The 16,067-nt window shown below is 41.2% G+C and overlaps 1 protein-coding gene across 1 annotated transcript in view; it reads right to left on the reverse strand.

The window, feature by feature from the left end:
• Positions 1-5,217: 5,217 nt before the first annotated feature.
• LOC132885042 (uncharacterized) overlaps positions 5,218-16,067 on the reverse strand; it is a 56,872-nt gene continuing 46,022 nt past the window's right edge. The window contains exons 11-17 of the mRNA XM_060919291.1: positions 13,676-13,713; positions 13,419-13,551; positions 10,078-10,208; positions 9,449-9,596; positions 9,128-9,227; positions 8,426-8,513; positions 5,218-8,337 (exon numbers count right to left, since the gene is read on the reverse strand). Of these exons, the coding sequence (XP_060775274.1) occupies positions 8,227-8,337; positions 8,426-8,513; positions 9,128-9,227; positions 9,449-9,596; positions 10,078-10,208; positions 13,419-13,551; positions 13,676-13,713 (749 nt within the window). The 3' untranslated portion in view covers positions 5,218-8,226. The remainder of the gene's footprint in view (positions 8,338-8,425; positions 8,514-9,127; positions 9,228-9,448; positions 9,597-10,077; positions 10,209-13,418; positions 13,552-13,675; positions 13,714-16,067) is intronic.

Below are 16,067 nucleotides of genomic sequence, written 5' to 3' on the forward strand. Positions count from 1 at the left end.
ACATTTCTCAGCATGGCCCTGCGTCATTGTCCCGTACTGTCAATCAGAAACACCTCTGCATTTCCCTTACGTTGTGCGACGCCTCTGCACAGAGTGCCGTCTGCCAACTCCACATAGTGCGTCTCCAGCTTCAACGTGTCATCAAAGCTTTTAAACTTGGCTATGTCGGTGACGATGTGGGAAGTAGCTCCAATGTCAACCATCAAGCCCTTCTCCTTGGTGCTGCATGCTGGCTGCTCCTGAACCCCGATGTCTGCATCCTTGATCCTGAAGGCATAATCTGCTGCTGCTGCTCCAGATCCGTTGCCGCTCTCATCTGCGACTTTCCTCGCCCCATCTTGTTTATCTTTATGTCTACAAGTGGCATCATTGTGGGTGTCACTTTTACAATAACTGCACCATGTCTTTCACCGACATGCTTTCGCTCGGTGACCCTTCATGCCACACTTGAAACATACAATGTCAGCATCCTCATTGCTCCTGTACCATGCTCTTGACTTGGCGGGCCCCCGCCCGGCTCTCGCCACAGTCTTCATCACATTATCGCTGGACTCTGTTGCGGTTAGCTTCTCTGTGGCTTCAAAACTATGCAGCTTTGTTTTGAATTCTGCAAATGTTATCTTGTCCTCATTGTGTGCTACATGTATTGCAAATGGCTTAAAACTTTCAGGCAGCCCTTTTAAAACCAGAGCAATCAGCAAGCCATCTCCTAATATTTCACCTGAGTTCCGCAGCGCCATAATGGCGGTCTCCGCCCTGACGATGTAGTCTGTAACGGTCTCGCTGCTCGTCTTCTGAAGCAATGTCAGCAGGGTGTATAGGTTGATAATGCTGGGCTTCCCCTTCCCGGCATAGTACTCCCTCAATATCTTTAATGCATTTCTTGCATTGTCAGGTGCATCTCTCAATCAATGAGAGGCTTTTATCATCCAAAAGTTGAATCAACTCGCTGTACGCATCTGCGTTCTTCTTACCGTCTGCCACTACCTTATCTTGACTGTTGGGTTCTCTCAGAACCGTATTCATTAATCCTAATAAATGCAAATGTCCCAGCACTTTAGTCTCCCACCATTCGTACTTCGTTTCATCTCCGTCAAACATGAGTCGAGGCGGCCTGCTTGCTCCTCGTGGATCCATGATGCTATCTATTAGCCGTTAGCACGCTGTCCGTCGCGACTTTCTACCGGCGATAAAACATAAAAAAAAACCTTCCCCGAGTTGCTTCTGGGCCCATAACCTGTTGAGCTTCGCAGCTTCATCAGTGCTGAACCCGGGGAATAATCTCACGGAGGCAATGATACTCTTTAGCCCTTATGGCATCTTTATTAACACTCATCACAATCTTACACTTTCTCTAGTCGCGGCGGTGAGAACTCTGAACTTTTTTTTTTACAGACATAAGCCTAGGCGTGGCCTAAACAAAATGTGGTGTCGCAACATGAGTTTAAAGCTTGTGACCCACTGTGGTGAAAACAAAACACTACACCTCATTAAATTGCATTACAATCACATATCGCATACTGTAACAACTCATCTCATCTCATTATCTCTAGCCGCTTTATCCTTCTACAGGGTTGCAGGCAAGCTGGAGCCTATCCCAGTTGACTACGGGCGAAAGGCGGGGTACACCCTGGACAAGTCGCCAGGTCATCACAGGGCTGGCACATAGACACAGACAACCATTCACATTCACACCTACGGTCAATTTAGAGTCACCAGTTAACCTAACCTGCATGTCTTTGGACTGTGTGGGAAACCGGAGCACCCGGAGGAAACCCACGCGGACAACATGCAAACTCCACACAGAAAGGCCCTCGCCGGCCCCGGGGCTCGAACCCAGGACCTTCTTGCTGTGAGGCGACAGCGCTAACCACTACACCACCATGCCGCCCCACTGTAACAACTGAGTACACTAAATAAAAGAATATCTCTTAACAGTTTGTTGCCAAAAAGTTCTATCTTGGTCTCATCTGACCAAAGCACACGGTCCCAGTTGAAGTCCCAGTACCGCTTAGCGAACTCCAGACGTTTACGTTTATGCTTGTAAGTGAGGCTTTTTCCATGCATGCCTCCCAAACAGCTTGTTGGCATGTAGATAGCACCTGATGGTTGTTATGGAGACTTTGTGACCCCAAGATGTTACTCTTTGATGCAATTCTCTAACAGTGAGTTTTGGAGAACATATTACTTCTCTTACCATCCTCCTCACTGTGCGTGGTGGCAAGATAAACTTGCATCCTCATCCAGGCTTGTTTGCCACTGTTCCAGTTGTTTTAAACTTCTTGATGAGTCCTCTGACTGTATATATGGGCCGGTGTAGGCGAGCGACTATTTTCTTGTAGCCATTGCCTGACTTATGAAGGTCGACACACATCTGCCTTACTTGAACGGTGTGTTCTCTTGTCTTTCCCATGTTGAAGAGTGGATAAGAGAAATAGGCTTCTGTGTCACATCATATTTATACCCCAGGGAAACAGGATGTGATGAATTACTAATTAAAGGTTCCTAGATACTCTGATCAACTTTATAAACTACAGCAGAAATGACAGAAATGCTTCAATTGCATTTATTTTCTAGGAATTGTTATGGGTGCCAATAATTGTGGAACAGGTGATTTTATGAAAAATAATTATTTCTATTTTTTTTAAATTCACTTGAGTTAAGGGTTACATTTTTCTACAATTTTCAGTGTGAGATTATGCTTCTGCAATAAAAATGTAATTTATTTTAAGGCTTTTAACACATCTTAACCAGGGGTGCCAATAATTGTGGAGGGCGCTGTGTATATATATATATATATATATATATATATATATATATATATATATATGTGCATCAGTCACTTTAACAGGAACACCTGTACATTAATGCAGTTATCTAATCAGCTGATCATGTGGCATCAGCACAATGCATAAAATCATACAGATACAGGTCAAGAGCTTCAGTTGATGTTCACATCAAACACAAAATGTGATCTCTGCGACTTTAACCATGGCATAGATTTTGGTGCCAGATGGGCTGGTTTGAGTATTTCAGAAACTGCTGACCTCCTGGGAATTTCACACACAATGAGAGATGTTCGAGAATGGAGCTGAAAGATGGTGAGAGAGATTACAGAATAATAGACAGACTGGTTTGAGCTGACAGGAAGTGTATACAAAACTCAAATAAGCACTCTTATCAATAAGGCATTTCTACCCACAGAACTGTCGCTCACTCACTATCTTTTGTACCATTCATTGTAAACGCTAGAGACTGTTGTGTGTGTGAAAATTCCAGGAGGTCAACAATTTCTAAAATACTCAAAGCATCCCTTCTGGTACCAATGTCCATGCTATGGTCAAAGTCACAGAGATCACTCTTTTCCTTCATTCTGATGTTTGATTTGAACATTACCTGAAACTCTTGACGTGAATCTGCTGCTACAGTACATGATTAACTGCATAATATTTATCATGGCGGCAAGTGGTTAGCGCTGTTGCCTCACAGCAAGAAGGTCCTGGGTTCGAGCCCCGTGGCCGGCGAGGGCCTTTCTGTGTGGAGTTTGCATGTTCTCCCCGTGTCCGCGTGGGTTTCCTCCGGGTGCTCCGGTTTCCCCCACAGTCCAAAGACATGCAGGTTAGGTTAACTGGTGACTCTAAATTGACCGTAGGTGTGAATGTGAGTGTGAATGGTTGTTTGTGTCTATGTGTCAACCCCCATTGACCTGGCGACTTGTCCAGGGTGTACCCCGCCTTTCGCCCGTAGTCAGCTGGGATAGGCTCCAGCTTGCCTGCGACCCTGTAGAAGGATAAAGCGGCTAGAGATAATGAGATGAGATGAGATATTTATCATTCAACATTCATCTTCATTAACTGCTTGATCCTGTGGTGACTCCGGAGTGTAGGATGATAATACACTTTGCACCATGCATGTACACATTCACACTCATTCATACACACAAACAATTTAACATTGCCAGTGCTACCTATTGGGAAGTGGGAGGAAGTCAGAGAACCCAGAAGAGAGCCACAGAAATATGGGATGAACATGTGAAACTCCATACAGCTGTTAATCAATGATCAGGATAAACTGGTGATACTTTTGCTGTAAGGTAACACTACTCGCTATGCCACTTTGCCTCCCACTGGACATGTTGAGGGAAACAAAGTTGTCTCTTCTTGTTTATCTCCCGAGATGGTTCACTTTTGTCCCTCCATCCTCACTACTAATCATACCATTCCTATTGATAACTACAGAAGACATATAAATGAGCACACAGCAACACACACATAACTGGTTCAGATTTTTGGCATCTACAAACTAACCTAGACTGAGAAAAATGAAAACTCATATCAAGAGAGAGAGTTTAGTAAATCATGAGAATATAAGAAGGACAGCAAAGGAAATGGCCACTTTGGAGATGGATTACACAATTATCACCATAATAGCTTCATTCAAAATGGAAAACATCCATTTCTTGAACCACAGAATGGACCCATACTGTGGACTGTATAAGCCTCACATTATCAGCTCTTTATAAGCTTGAAGATATGTTCCAGGGCAGAGTAGGCTAAATGAAACAGTTGAAAGATCTCATCTCATCTCATTATCTCTAGCCGCTTTATCCTGTTCTACAGGGTCGCAGGCAAGCTGGAGCCTATCCCAGCTGACTACGGGCGAAAGGCGGGGTACACCCTGGACAAGTCGCCAGGTCATCACAGGGCTGACACATAGACACAGACAACCATTCACACCTACGGTCAATTTAGAGTCACCAGTTAACCTAACCTGCATGTCTTTGGACTGCGGGGGAAACCGGAGCACCCGGAGGAAACCCACGCGGACAACATGCAAACTGCACACAGAAAGGCCCTCGCCGGCCACGGGGCTCGAACCTGGACCTTCTTGCTGTGAGGCGACAGCACTAACCACTACACCACCATGCCACCCCCAGTTGAAAGATTAAGTGCAAATATGGGAATTCCTATTGGATGAAGAATTAGGTTTAGCTTTCAGGCTTATCACAGCTGACACTGAGATAATCCTTTTCACCATTATGCAAGACCATATTTTAGTATTCAAATACACAGGCCATATAGGTTAGCTGTTATGGGTGGGCCCACAATGACCATTTCACGCAATCTTCAAACTGAATAATAGCCAGGAATTTGTGGGTTTAACCAGATTGTGCTTGTCAAAAACAATAACGGATAAAAAAATATCACAAACTCCATCATAGTTAACCATATTCAGTTTAATTTACAGAGCAAAATATGCAGAAAACCTTACAGATATTCTGATGAATACTATACATCCATATATTATTCTATCCACATTCACTGGATATGAGCAATCGCGCACTCTGATTGGCGACACTACTACTCGGCTATTAGTTCATACACTGTGAATAGAGAAAAACAAAATGGCAGAGCGTGTTGCTGAACCAACCAAGGACGAAATAAAAAGTCTACTCTAAAACAAAGCCCCAAAAATTGTTATCAAGTATTTAAAAGAAACAGAAATAGCTAATATAGCTAGGTTCCCCCCCCCATATCTCCTGTTCCACACTCCAGCCCAGTTGGTGGCAGTAATGCACCTTTAAGTTGGTTTGCCAACTGCCAAAAAAAAAACCTAAAGAAGAAGAAGCAGAACCCCCCCCCCAAAAAAAAAAAAACAACAAAATATGGAATAAAAGTATTTGATGGTAAGAACATATCTTTTTTATTTTTCAAGAATTATTATTGCATTTTTTCACAAATTGCTACTGTTATTTCACCAGTTTGAATTCTAAGTGGAAATGATTTTGTTGGACGGTTTGTATAAAGTTTTTATTTATCAAATTTGCAAAAAATAAAAATGCTCTGTTTCTCAAAATCCAGTGAATGTGGATAGAATAAAAGTTATTCCACTCAATCTCATCATACATGGATTATAGCCAACTCAGCGCTACATGCCTCATCGGCTATCAGCTCATGTATGACTTGATTTCATGGAATAACTGTTAATTATTTTTTTCACGGTCCAAATCCTGTGCTCTGATTGGCTGGCGAGCGGGTCCGTATCCTACGTTTCGGACCCCGGTTACGGACCTCTGGCGACTCGCTCGTTCACAACAACGACAAACATAGTCGCATTTTTTGTCAACATTTATCTTTTTTTTTACAAGATTTATTTATAAGATTATCAAAAATCTTATAAATTTTTGCCAGCATTTCTCAGGAGAATAGCATTAATTTTACAACATGGATAGCGATAATGACAGTGTTCACAGCGAAAGCGAGTTTTACTACCCTGAGGAAGACAAAATTAAAGAAAACATTTCAGGAGAAAGCTAAAAACCTGTAACTTGCTAACACCGAGCAAAAACATGGCTGAATCCTGAATGACTCCTATTTGTATAAATAGGGGACTACATAGGTGGCAAAATGTATTTTTTTCCCTGCCATGGAAGTGCACTTGTATACAGAGGAGGAAGCCATTTGCATTACAGCCGTGAATAAGGATTCAAAATAGCATTAATTCTACAGCATGGATAGCGATAACGACAGTGTTCACAGCAAAAGCGAGTTTTACTACCCTGAGGAAGACAAAATTAAAGAGGACATTTCAAGAGAAAGCTAAAAACCTGTAACTTGCTAACGCCGAGCAAAAACATGGCTGAATCCTGAATGACTCCTATTTGTATAAATAGGGGACTACATAGGCAGCAAAGTGTAGTTTTTTTTTCCTGCCATGGAAGTGCACGTGTATACTGAGGAGGAAGCCATTTGCATTACAGCCGTGAATGAGGATTCAAAATGACGGCTCGCCTCGGCTCGGTTTTCCCTTTCAGGCGCTCTCATTTTCTGTTAGAATTTGGTAAAGAAAAAAATTTATATATTATTTGCCAGCTTAAGGTCGGTCCGTGTGGTGAAATACTGTGACCTCGGCCTTGAATACTTTCAAGGCCTTGAGTACTTTCAAGACCTTGGTCACGGTATTTCACGATACGGACCTCCCAGCTGGTAAATAACATATATTCGATTGAATTTCAGGATGTACAGAAGCAGGACAGATGATGAAAGATGGCTTGATGTTCAGTGTCCTTTTATCAGGGGCACCGCCAGGGATTTTGCATGCCATGAAAAGATATCACGTTGGACCCTGTGGAGACATGCATGCAATATTCTGCACACAGCAGAAATCACTATTTGGTGTAAGACTGATACAGTGTAAAGAAATGTGCAAAAGGCCATCTTTTACAGTTTAAATGTAATTGAGCTTGAAGTTGCATCTGTTGGACTTAGCACCAGGCAAGGACAGGGACAACTGATTTATTATGAATAGCTTGCTAAAAGTTTGCCTGCATTGATTAAAAGTCAGATAAAAGACAAGAGAAATTTAAAACACTCAGGAAAGCAAAAGTAACCTATTTCACTGTGGAATAAAAATATCAAGTTAATTTTTACAACACATGAACTAGTGCTCTAATAAATTTTAGGGCTCCTGTCAGTAACAGGACCATAGAATTGTCCTAATTTTCCCTCCCCTTATACAGCGCCTCTGCATTTTATTTACAAAGTTATGTATTTTTATTTCCATTGTTACCCAAGTGGGGAATTATACTGTACCTATACTTCTGAGGTAACCTGTGAGTGGCCTAGTGGTTAGCGTGTCTGCCTCTCAATTGGGAGATCACGAGTTCTACTCACGGTCAGGTCATACCAAAGACCATCATGAAAATGGTGCCTTCTGGCAAGGCACGCTGCAATACAGATGCGAGTGAGGAGTCAAACTCTCGCGGTTACCAGAGGACCAGCCCCCCACTGTAACCCTAGCTACTGTATGTAATGGCCGAGGGAAACGGAGCTCGGTGCCGCCACATGGCATGGGAAGGACTTTTGATACTTCTGAGGAATGCTGTATGCAGGCACATCATATGTCTCTTTCTTTATTGAATATTTTCTGCAATTAGCAGCCTCCAGTGCCTGATGTCTGGCTTTCCTGAGCTTGTTAAGAAATGTCACCGTAACTTCCTCATTCATACATGAGCTCAGAGAGCTACTTAGTCAATCACAAATCTACCCAATACAGTTGTGAATGCAAGACAGTCCTTTAGCTAGTATGAAGAATGAAGGCGTGCACAAAGCTAAGTAGCTCTTAAAAGGCAAGTGTTGCGTATAGATTTACGACTAAGCTGCTAGAAATCAGAGCCAGACTTTGTCACATTGTCAGTCCACTACTGGCCATTTTCAGAGCACAGCATTAGATGCAGGTATCATGGTTTGGGTGTAAAAGGATAGATTTTGGTTCCAGGCTCACTCCACTTGCCACAACTTCTTTAACAGGCACATAGAGTTTTCCTCCACCCAGGTTCTGTGGTGCAACACAGAAAGGATACAAGTGGTTCAACAGAAAGGTTACGTTTTTCTTGTTTATCTGTCTGTTACTTTGAGGTGCTTACCTTTGAAAGTCCATCAGTAGTACTGTTAAGCATATCCTTGAAAAACAGGGACGGTTCAGGAATCTTTGGGAGAATGATATCCTTGTTTCTGTGGAAACATTGATACAATAATAAATATTTGCATTAAACAACTCATCCATCCATTATCTGTAGCCGTTTATCCTGTTCTACAAAGTCTTAGACAAGCTGGAGCCTATCCCAGCTGACTATGGGCAAGATACACCCTGGACAAGTCACCAGGTTATCACAGGGCTGACACAGAGACAAGCAGCCATTCACACTCACACCTATGGTCAATTTAGAGCCATGTCCTTGGGGGAAACCAGAACACCCAGAGGAAACCCACACAGACACGGGGAGAGCATGCAAACTCCACACAGAAAGGCCCTCACCGGCCACTGGGCTTGAACCCAGGACCTTCTTGCTGTGAGGTGACAGTGCTAACCACTACGCCACCGTGCTGCCCACATTAAACAATAAGAACCATTATAGCCGTCTTGTCTAGAAAAAGTGAGAGTTCTCGAAAAACAGAGATATTGCCACTTTTTCACGGCACTTAGAAGTAAAGAAAATAATATCTAAATAATATTTTCAAAGGACATGAAGGCCAGTGAAGTACTGTACCACTCATTTTAACTAAACTATTAGAATGCTGACTTAATGCATAAAGTAAACAAATACAGAATAAATAATGATAATTACCTCCTAAACAGCACAATAGCTGCATTGAGACAGCAGCACACTATTAAAGGGATGACTATCATAGCAACTTTAAATGCCAAATTTGGGTCACCATCCTCACCTGCAGAAAAAAGGGATTTGCTTTTCATTTACTTTATCAAAGTAGTCAGGATCTATTATATAAAACCATAGACATGTAGTCAAATGACTACATGTAAAAATAGACATGTAGTCAAATTAGCTTTGATGAACAGATCATTGTAGAAGCAGAGTCTCAACTAAAAGGTTAACTATATTCCAAAGTTTTGAGAAATGTAAAAGTCTAGAAAGGAGATACAATACCATAATACTCAGGTTCGCTCACGTCACTCTCAACATCCTGGTGCCCCCCACAGTACTGAGAGTAAATGACCTTCCCTCGAACAGTGTACTTGCAGGCTGCGTCGTAGTCCACATACGTTGAGTTATTTCTCATTTCAATCACTTCATCCTACACACCAATACACAAACACGGTCATGAAAATAGCTGACAAGGTTTAATTTGCTGAACTGATTTTATTTTAAATGTCTTAAATTTTTGCTATTCATCTTAAAGCATCATATTCAGTAACTACTACAAATTTAACAGTAGAACAATCTGGAAAGATGTGCGTTTCTAAGACTTTTTAAAGGGTATCTGTTGCACAATGTTAAATTAAATTTTCACAAACTTTTATATTCATATTTGTCTGTAGGACAATTTTAATGAAGAACGGAGGAAGGCCACCAAAATACAGGATTTTAACTGTGGGTCCAAGGAGCCAGTGTATTTTACATAGGTAGTAGTTACTATGACACAAGTTGTTTTTTTTTTTTTTTTGTATGGCTAAATATATTTCACATTAATAAGCAGCAAAGCTACGATAGATAACATTCTTTCAGCGGGAACAAAAATAGTTAACAGTGCCAGCAAACCAGCGCCCATGTCTTACCTTTCCATTGCATTTGCTGTATATGAATTTGTATTTCCAACATTGTGGTGCTGCTTGAGAGTTTGGAGTGCTTGCTTGAAAACAGAGTCGTTGGCCTTTCTGTGTTATGTAGACCTTAGGTGGTTTCAAATCTAAATAAAAGAGAGGGAATAGCCATTGGAAAATACAGCTTTTCACTAAGGTTGCAATACAAAATGGCAGTCGATAGTGTTTTTGCCCACAAGAAATGAAAATTGTGTTACTAAAAATGATTTGCGAAGCCTCAGTAATGTTAATAATGTTGCTGAAATTTAGAATGAATTGAATAATTAAACATTTGTAATAATTAAAAAACTTTTAATTACTTTGTAATTTTACAATGAATTACTTTGTAATAATTAAACAATGAAACATTTAGCATTCTAGGCTTTAGTAATGGTGACTTTTAGATGAAGTCTAACCGTGGTCTTATGCATAATCATAAAATAGATTTTTATTGTATTATTATAATATTATAAAATAGATCCTAATAAATAACATATAATAACAAGAGTTGCCGGGCAGTGTAGTGGTTAACACTGTTGCCTCACAGCAAGAAGGGCCTAGGTTCGAGCCCAGCAGCTGGCAAGGGCCTTTCTGTGTGGAGTTTGCATATTCTCCGTGTCTACATGAGTTTGCTCTGGTTCGCCCTACAGTCCAAAGACATGCAGGTTAAGCTAATTGGTGGCTCTAAATTGACTGTACAGTAGTGCTTGAAAGTTTGTGAACCCTTTAGAATTTTCTATATTTCTGCATAAATATGACGTAAAACATCATCAGATTTTTGCACAAGTCCTAAAAGTAGATAAAGAGAACCCAGTTAAACAAATGAGACAAAAATATTATACTTGGTCATTTATTTATTGAGGAAAATGATCCAATATTACATATCTGTGAGTGGCAAAAGTACGTGAACCTTTAGGATTAGCAGTTAATTTGAAGGTGAAATTAGAGTCAGGTGTTTTCAATCAATGGGATGACAATCAGGTGTGAGTGCGCACCCTGTTTTATTTAAAGAACAGGGATCTATCAAAGTCTGATCTTCACAACACATGTTTGTGGAAGTGTATCATTGCACGAACAAAGGAGATTTCTGAGGACCACAGAAAAAGCGTTGTTGATGCTCATCAGGCTGGAAAAGGTTACAAAACCATCTCAAAAGAGTTTGGACTCCACCACTCCACAGTCAGACAGATTGTGTACAAATGGAGGAAATTCAAGACCATTGTTACCCTCCCCAGGAGTGGTCGACCAACAAAGATCACTCCAAGAGCAAAGCGTGTAATAGTCAATGAGGTCACAAAGTACCCCAGGGTAACTTCTAAGCAACTGAAGGCCTCTCTCACATTGGCTAATGTTAATGTTCACAAGTCCACCATCAGGAGAACACTGAACAACAATGGTGTGCATGGCAGGGTTGCAAGGAGAAAGCCACTGCTCTCCAAAAAGAACATTGCTGCTCATCTGCAGTTTGCTGAAGATCACGTGCACAAGCCAGAAGGCTATTGGAAAAATGTTTTGTGGACAGATGAGACCAAAATAGAAATTTTTGGTTTAAATGAGAAGCGTTATGTTTGGAGAAAGGAAAACACTGCATTCCAGCATAAGAACCTTATCCCCTCTGTGAAACATGGTGGTGGTAGTATCATGGTTTGGGCCTGTTTTGCTGCATCTGGGCCAGGACGGCTTGCCATCATTGATGGAACAATGAATTCTGAATTATACCAGCGAATTCTAAAGGAAAATGTCAGGACATCTGTCCATGAACTGAATCTCAAGAGAAGGTGGGTCATGCAGCAAGACAATGACCCTAAGCACACAAGTCGTTCTACCAAAGAATGGTTAAAGAAGAATAAAGTTAATCTTTTGGAATGACCAAGTCAAAGTCCTGACCTTAATCCAATCGAAATATTGTGGAAGGACCTGAAGCGAGCAGTTCATGTGAGGAAACCCACCAACATCCCAGAGCTGAAGCTGTTCTGTACGGAGGAATGGGCTAAAATTCTTCCAAGCTGGTGTGCAGGACTGATCAACAGTTACCGGAAACGTTTAGTTGCAGTTATTGCTGCACAAGGGGGTCACACCACATACTGAAAGCAAAGGTTCATATACTTTTGCCACTCACAGATATGTAATATTGGATCATTTTCCTCAGTGAATAAATGACCAAGTATAATATTTTTGTCTCATTTGTTTAACTGGGTTCTCTTTATCTACTTTTAGGACTTGTGTGAAAATTTGATGATGTTTTAGGTCATATTTATGCAGAAATATAGAAAATTCTAAAGGGTTCACAAACTTTCAAGCACCACTGTACATGGGTTAAATGCAGAGGAGGAATTTCACTGTGTGCTTATTGTCTGTGCTTGAGTGTACATGTGACAAATAAAGGCTTCTTCTTCAATATAGTGGTGACCCCATTTGGCAGAAGATACAGAAGTATCCAGGCCAAGTCGACCAGATTTCCCACGCTGTCATGACCCTTAATTTCAAAGTGCCTCCTTACCACCTCCACCTGAATTAATGGCCACAAACCCTCAATCATCACACACTAACCACTTTAATCACTAGGCACCCTGTCTCCATATCTTGTTCTTTTTTATTACTATGACACATTCATAGACATAAATAAGAATGTCTACCTTCACCGGTATTTACCGTCATACAAGTACAGCAGAATGGTCACTTTATTCCTCACGCTTAGGGACTTCTATGCTGTGGGTTGTTGTGGTCTAACTCTGCCACTGTATTTACTGTATGTTAACACTGTTACAATATGTTGTTTTACATTCAATAGCTATCTGGTGTTGTATTTATTGCATTGTTCTCATTCTAGCCTACAGATTCTTGCTATCTACAGTATTTATTGTTTTTGTACTTCTAATTTGTTACTGCATGGTGGCCTTTCATTGTTGTCACTTCCTGTAACTTTTCACCAAGCTCGTGGAGAATGCTATTTTACTCTACTCTATAGCTACTTCTACATGGCTAGAGAAATCATAAATAGCCTATATTTATGCTTACATTGTTATAGTAGTACATCTTATACACATATTCATTCTAAATATATGTAATCCACCCTGTCGACCCTACCATTATTATAAATCCTTTACTATTCTCAGTACAGTGTTTAGAAATGTGTCATATGCATTGGCAGTTCCTAAAAAATGACTCAAAGGCAATTCGTCACACACGTTAAAGAACACAACAGGCTACATCCAAGTCTATATTACGCTCACTACTGTACTAAATATTATATCTAAATAGTACTGTATTTGACATACTGTTTTAACACTGTAAATGAAACAATGAATGAACTGTACCTGGTTCTGTGGTAACTCCTGCCAACATGACGGAGAAACACATGAAGCAACATGTTAAGTTGACGATCCGGTATCCGTAAACCATAGTTGCATTTCTACTTTGCCATAATTGTACTGGAAAATGAGTGTAATTCTTGTTAAAATTTCACAACTTTCCCAAGGCTATTTTTATGAATGATCCTTGTCTAGCATAAGCACAGTCAGACATGTCCACAGTGGAAAAAAAAAAAAAAGAGACTGATGCATTTCCAGGACACGCTCAGAGTGAAAGCATAGAGCTGAATGTTCATCTTCCCTGTGGGAGGAGGGAAGGAGCTTAGTTCACTGGAATGACATTACAGATTGGTTGTATAGTTTTATAAGGAGGAAGTCTGGGGTGGTTTTTTTTAAGCAAGTCTTTCTAGTTTAGACAGGGTGTCAAGTACACTAGGCTATAAGTCAAAAGTAGCATACCACTGTAACACTCGTGTGTTTGTTGAACATTCTTTTCAAGATTTAGTCTCCCTTTGCTGTTATAATAACCTCCACTCTTCAGGGGAGGCCTTCCACTAGATTTTGGAGTACGGCTGTGGGGACTTGTGCTCATTTAGCCACAAGAGTGTTAATGAGGTCGGGCACTTATGTCAGGCGAGGAGGCGGGGTGCAGTCGGTATTCCTGTTTTAAAGGTGTTCAGTGGGGTTGAGAGCAGGGCTCTGTTCAGGACAGTCAAGTTCTTCCACTCCAACCTTGGCAAATCATGTTTCATGGACCTCAATTTGTGCACAAGGGCAAGGTCATGCTGGAAAAGGTTTGCCTGTTAGTTCCATAATTCTACAGCATACAAACAACCTGTGTGCTTCCAGCATTGGGGAAACAGTTCGGGAAAGAACCACTAAAACCCCTTAAGGCCCACTTTTATAACATTACAACATTCTCTCTCTATCTGGCATATCACTGCATTGATAGCTTCAGCCATTAAAGTCTCTAGGGAAGAATTACAGTAGTGCCTTCTACTGGATTATTATAGAGGTTTTCTCCTCTCAATCGTTCACACACACACACACACACACACCTATGGACAATTTAGAGTAGCCAGTTAACCTAACCATATGTCTTTGGACTGTGAGGGAATTGAGCACCCGGAGGAAACCCACACAGACATACCCATACAAACTCCACACAGAAAGGCCCCTGTCGGCCACTGGGCTCGAACCCAGAACCTTCGTGCTGTGAGGTAACAGTGCTAACCACTACACCACCATGCCACCCCGTTACAACATTACCTTTCGAATAATAGAAATGTAATATCTATGGTGATTCAAAAGTTCTAAATATATTTTCTTTGTTACAATTTGGAGTTTTGACCAGAATTAAATAAAGGAATAAATGATTTTTGGTTGCAGTATTTGAAGCTTTTTCTGTAGTAGTATTTAAAACTCTATTTGTATCTTATTCAAAAAATACCGCCCCTTATCTGTGATTTTTTTTTTCTGGACTTTCTTTGTTTGGAAACAGAAGATTCAATGGTGGGACAAACTCACCAAAACCTACATTGAAGTTGAGAGGTCTTAAATTGTGGGTATCTACAACAAATATATACGAGGTGTGGATTTGCTGGACTTATTTACAGCCAAATACAAGTTCCCCATGAAATCATGTTGCTGGTACATCTACATCTTCTGGCATACCATTATCCTTGCCGTGATCAACACTTGGCTCCTCTGCAAGTGGGACTGCAAAGCTCTTAGTATTCCTAAGAAAGAGATACTGAACAGGAGATAGTTTCAAGCTCAACTAGCATCCTCTTTCATATTGGTGAATGCAACTATCAACAAACCAAAGAGAGGGGGACCAGCTTCCGGCTATAGGAGCCCAGTAACACAGGCATCAAAGAGACCTTTGATATCAAGGAGCCCTTTGAATGCTCAGAAGGGACCATCTTTGGGTGATGGGAATCCACCAAATGGGATCTCAGCCAAGAGGTTATCTGTGCATCCCCCACCGGATGTGCTCAAGGACATGATTGCACGTTTCCCCATGAAGAGAAAAAGAGCACTCTGTAGACACTGTGATAAAGGATACACCAACATGCTATGCACCAAGTGCAATGTCTGTCTCTGCTTCTCAGATGAAAATAAGTGTTTTTGGGACTATCACTGTAAATGAATACTGTTAAACACTGGGTCTATGACAGTTTTCATTAAGTTGATTTAGTTTCTAAATACAATCTTACCCTGTTCTTTTTTAAAATTATTGTTATTAATGAATTATGATTCATAAAAATGCAACTGTTGTGCAATTATTATTCACAATGTACAGTCTAATGGGAGTACATAAGCAGTCAAACCTGCAATTGAACCCTTAGTTGTTCTTAATATTTGTTTAGATGGCACGGTGGTGGTGTAGGGCAGCATGGTGGTGTAGTGGTTAGCACTGTCACCTCAGCAAGAAGGTTCTGGGTTTGAGCCCAGTGGCTGACGGAGGCCTTTCTGTGCAGAGTTTGCATGTTCTCCCCATGTCTGTGTGGGTTTCCTCTGGGTGCTCCGCTTTCCCCCACAGTCCAAAGACATGCAGGTTAGGTTAACATGGGATGGCCTCAGTGGCGGCTGGCCCATAGGGGGTGCTCAGGCACCGCCCTCCCAGATGTGTGTGTGTGTGTGGGGGGGGGG

This window comes from Neoarius graeffei, chromosome 1 (genome assembly GCF_027579695.1).
Source record: "Neoarius graeffei isolate fNeoGra1 chromosome 1, fNeoGra1.pri, whole genome shotgun sequence".
Lineage (NCBI taxonomy): Eukaryota > Metazoa > Chordata > Actinopteri > Siluriformes > Ariidae > Neoarius > Neoarius graeffei.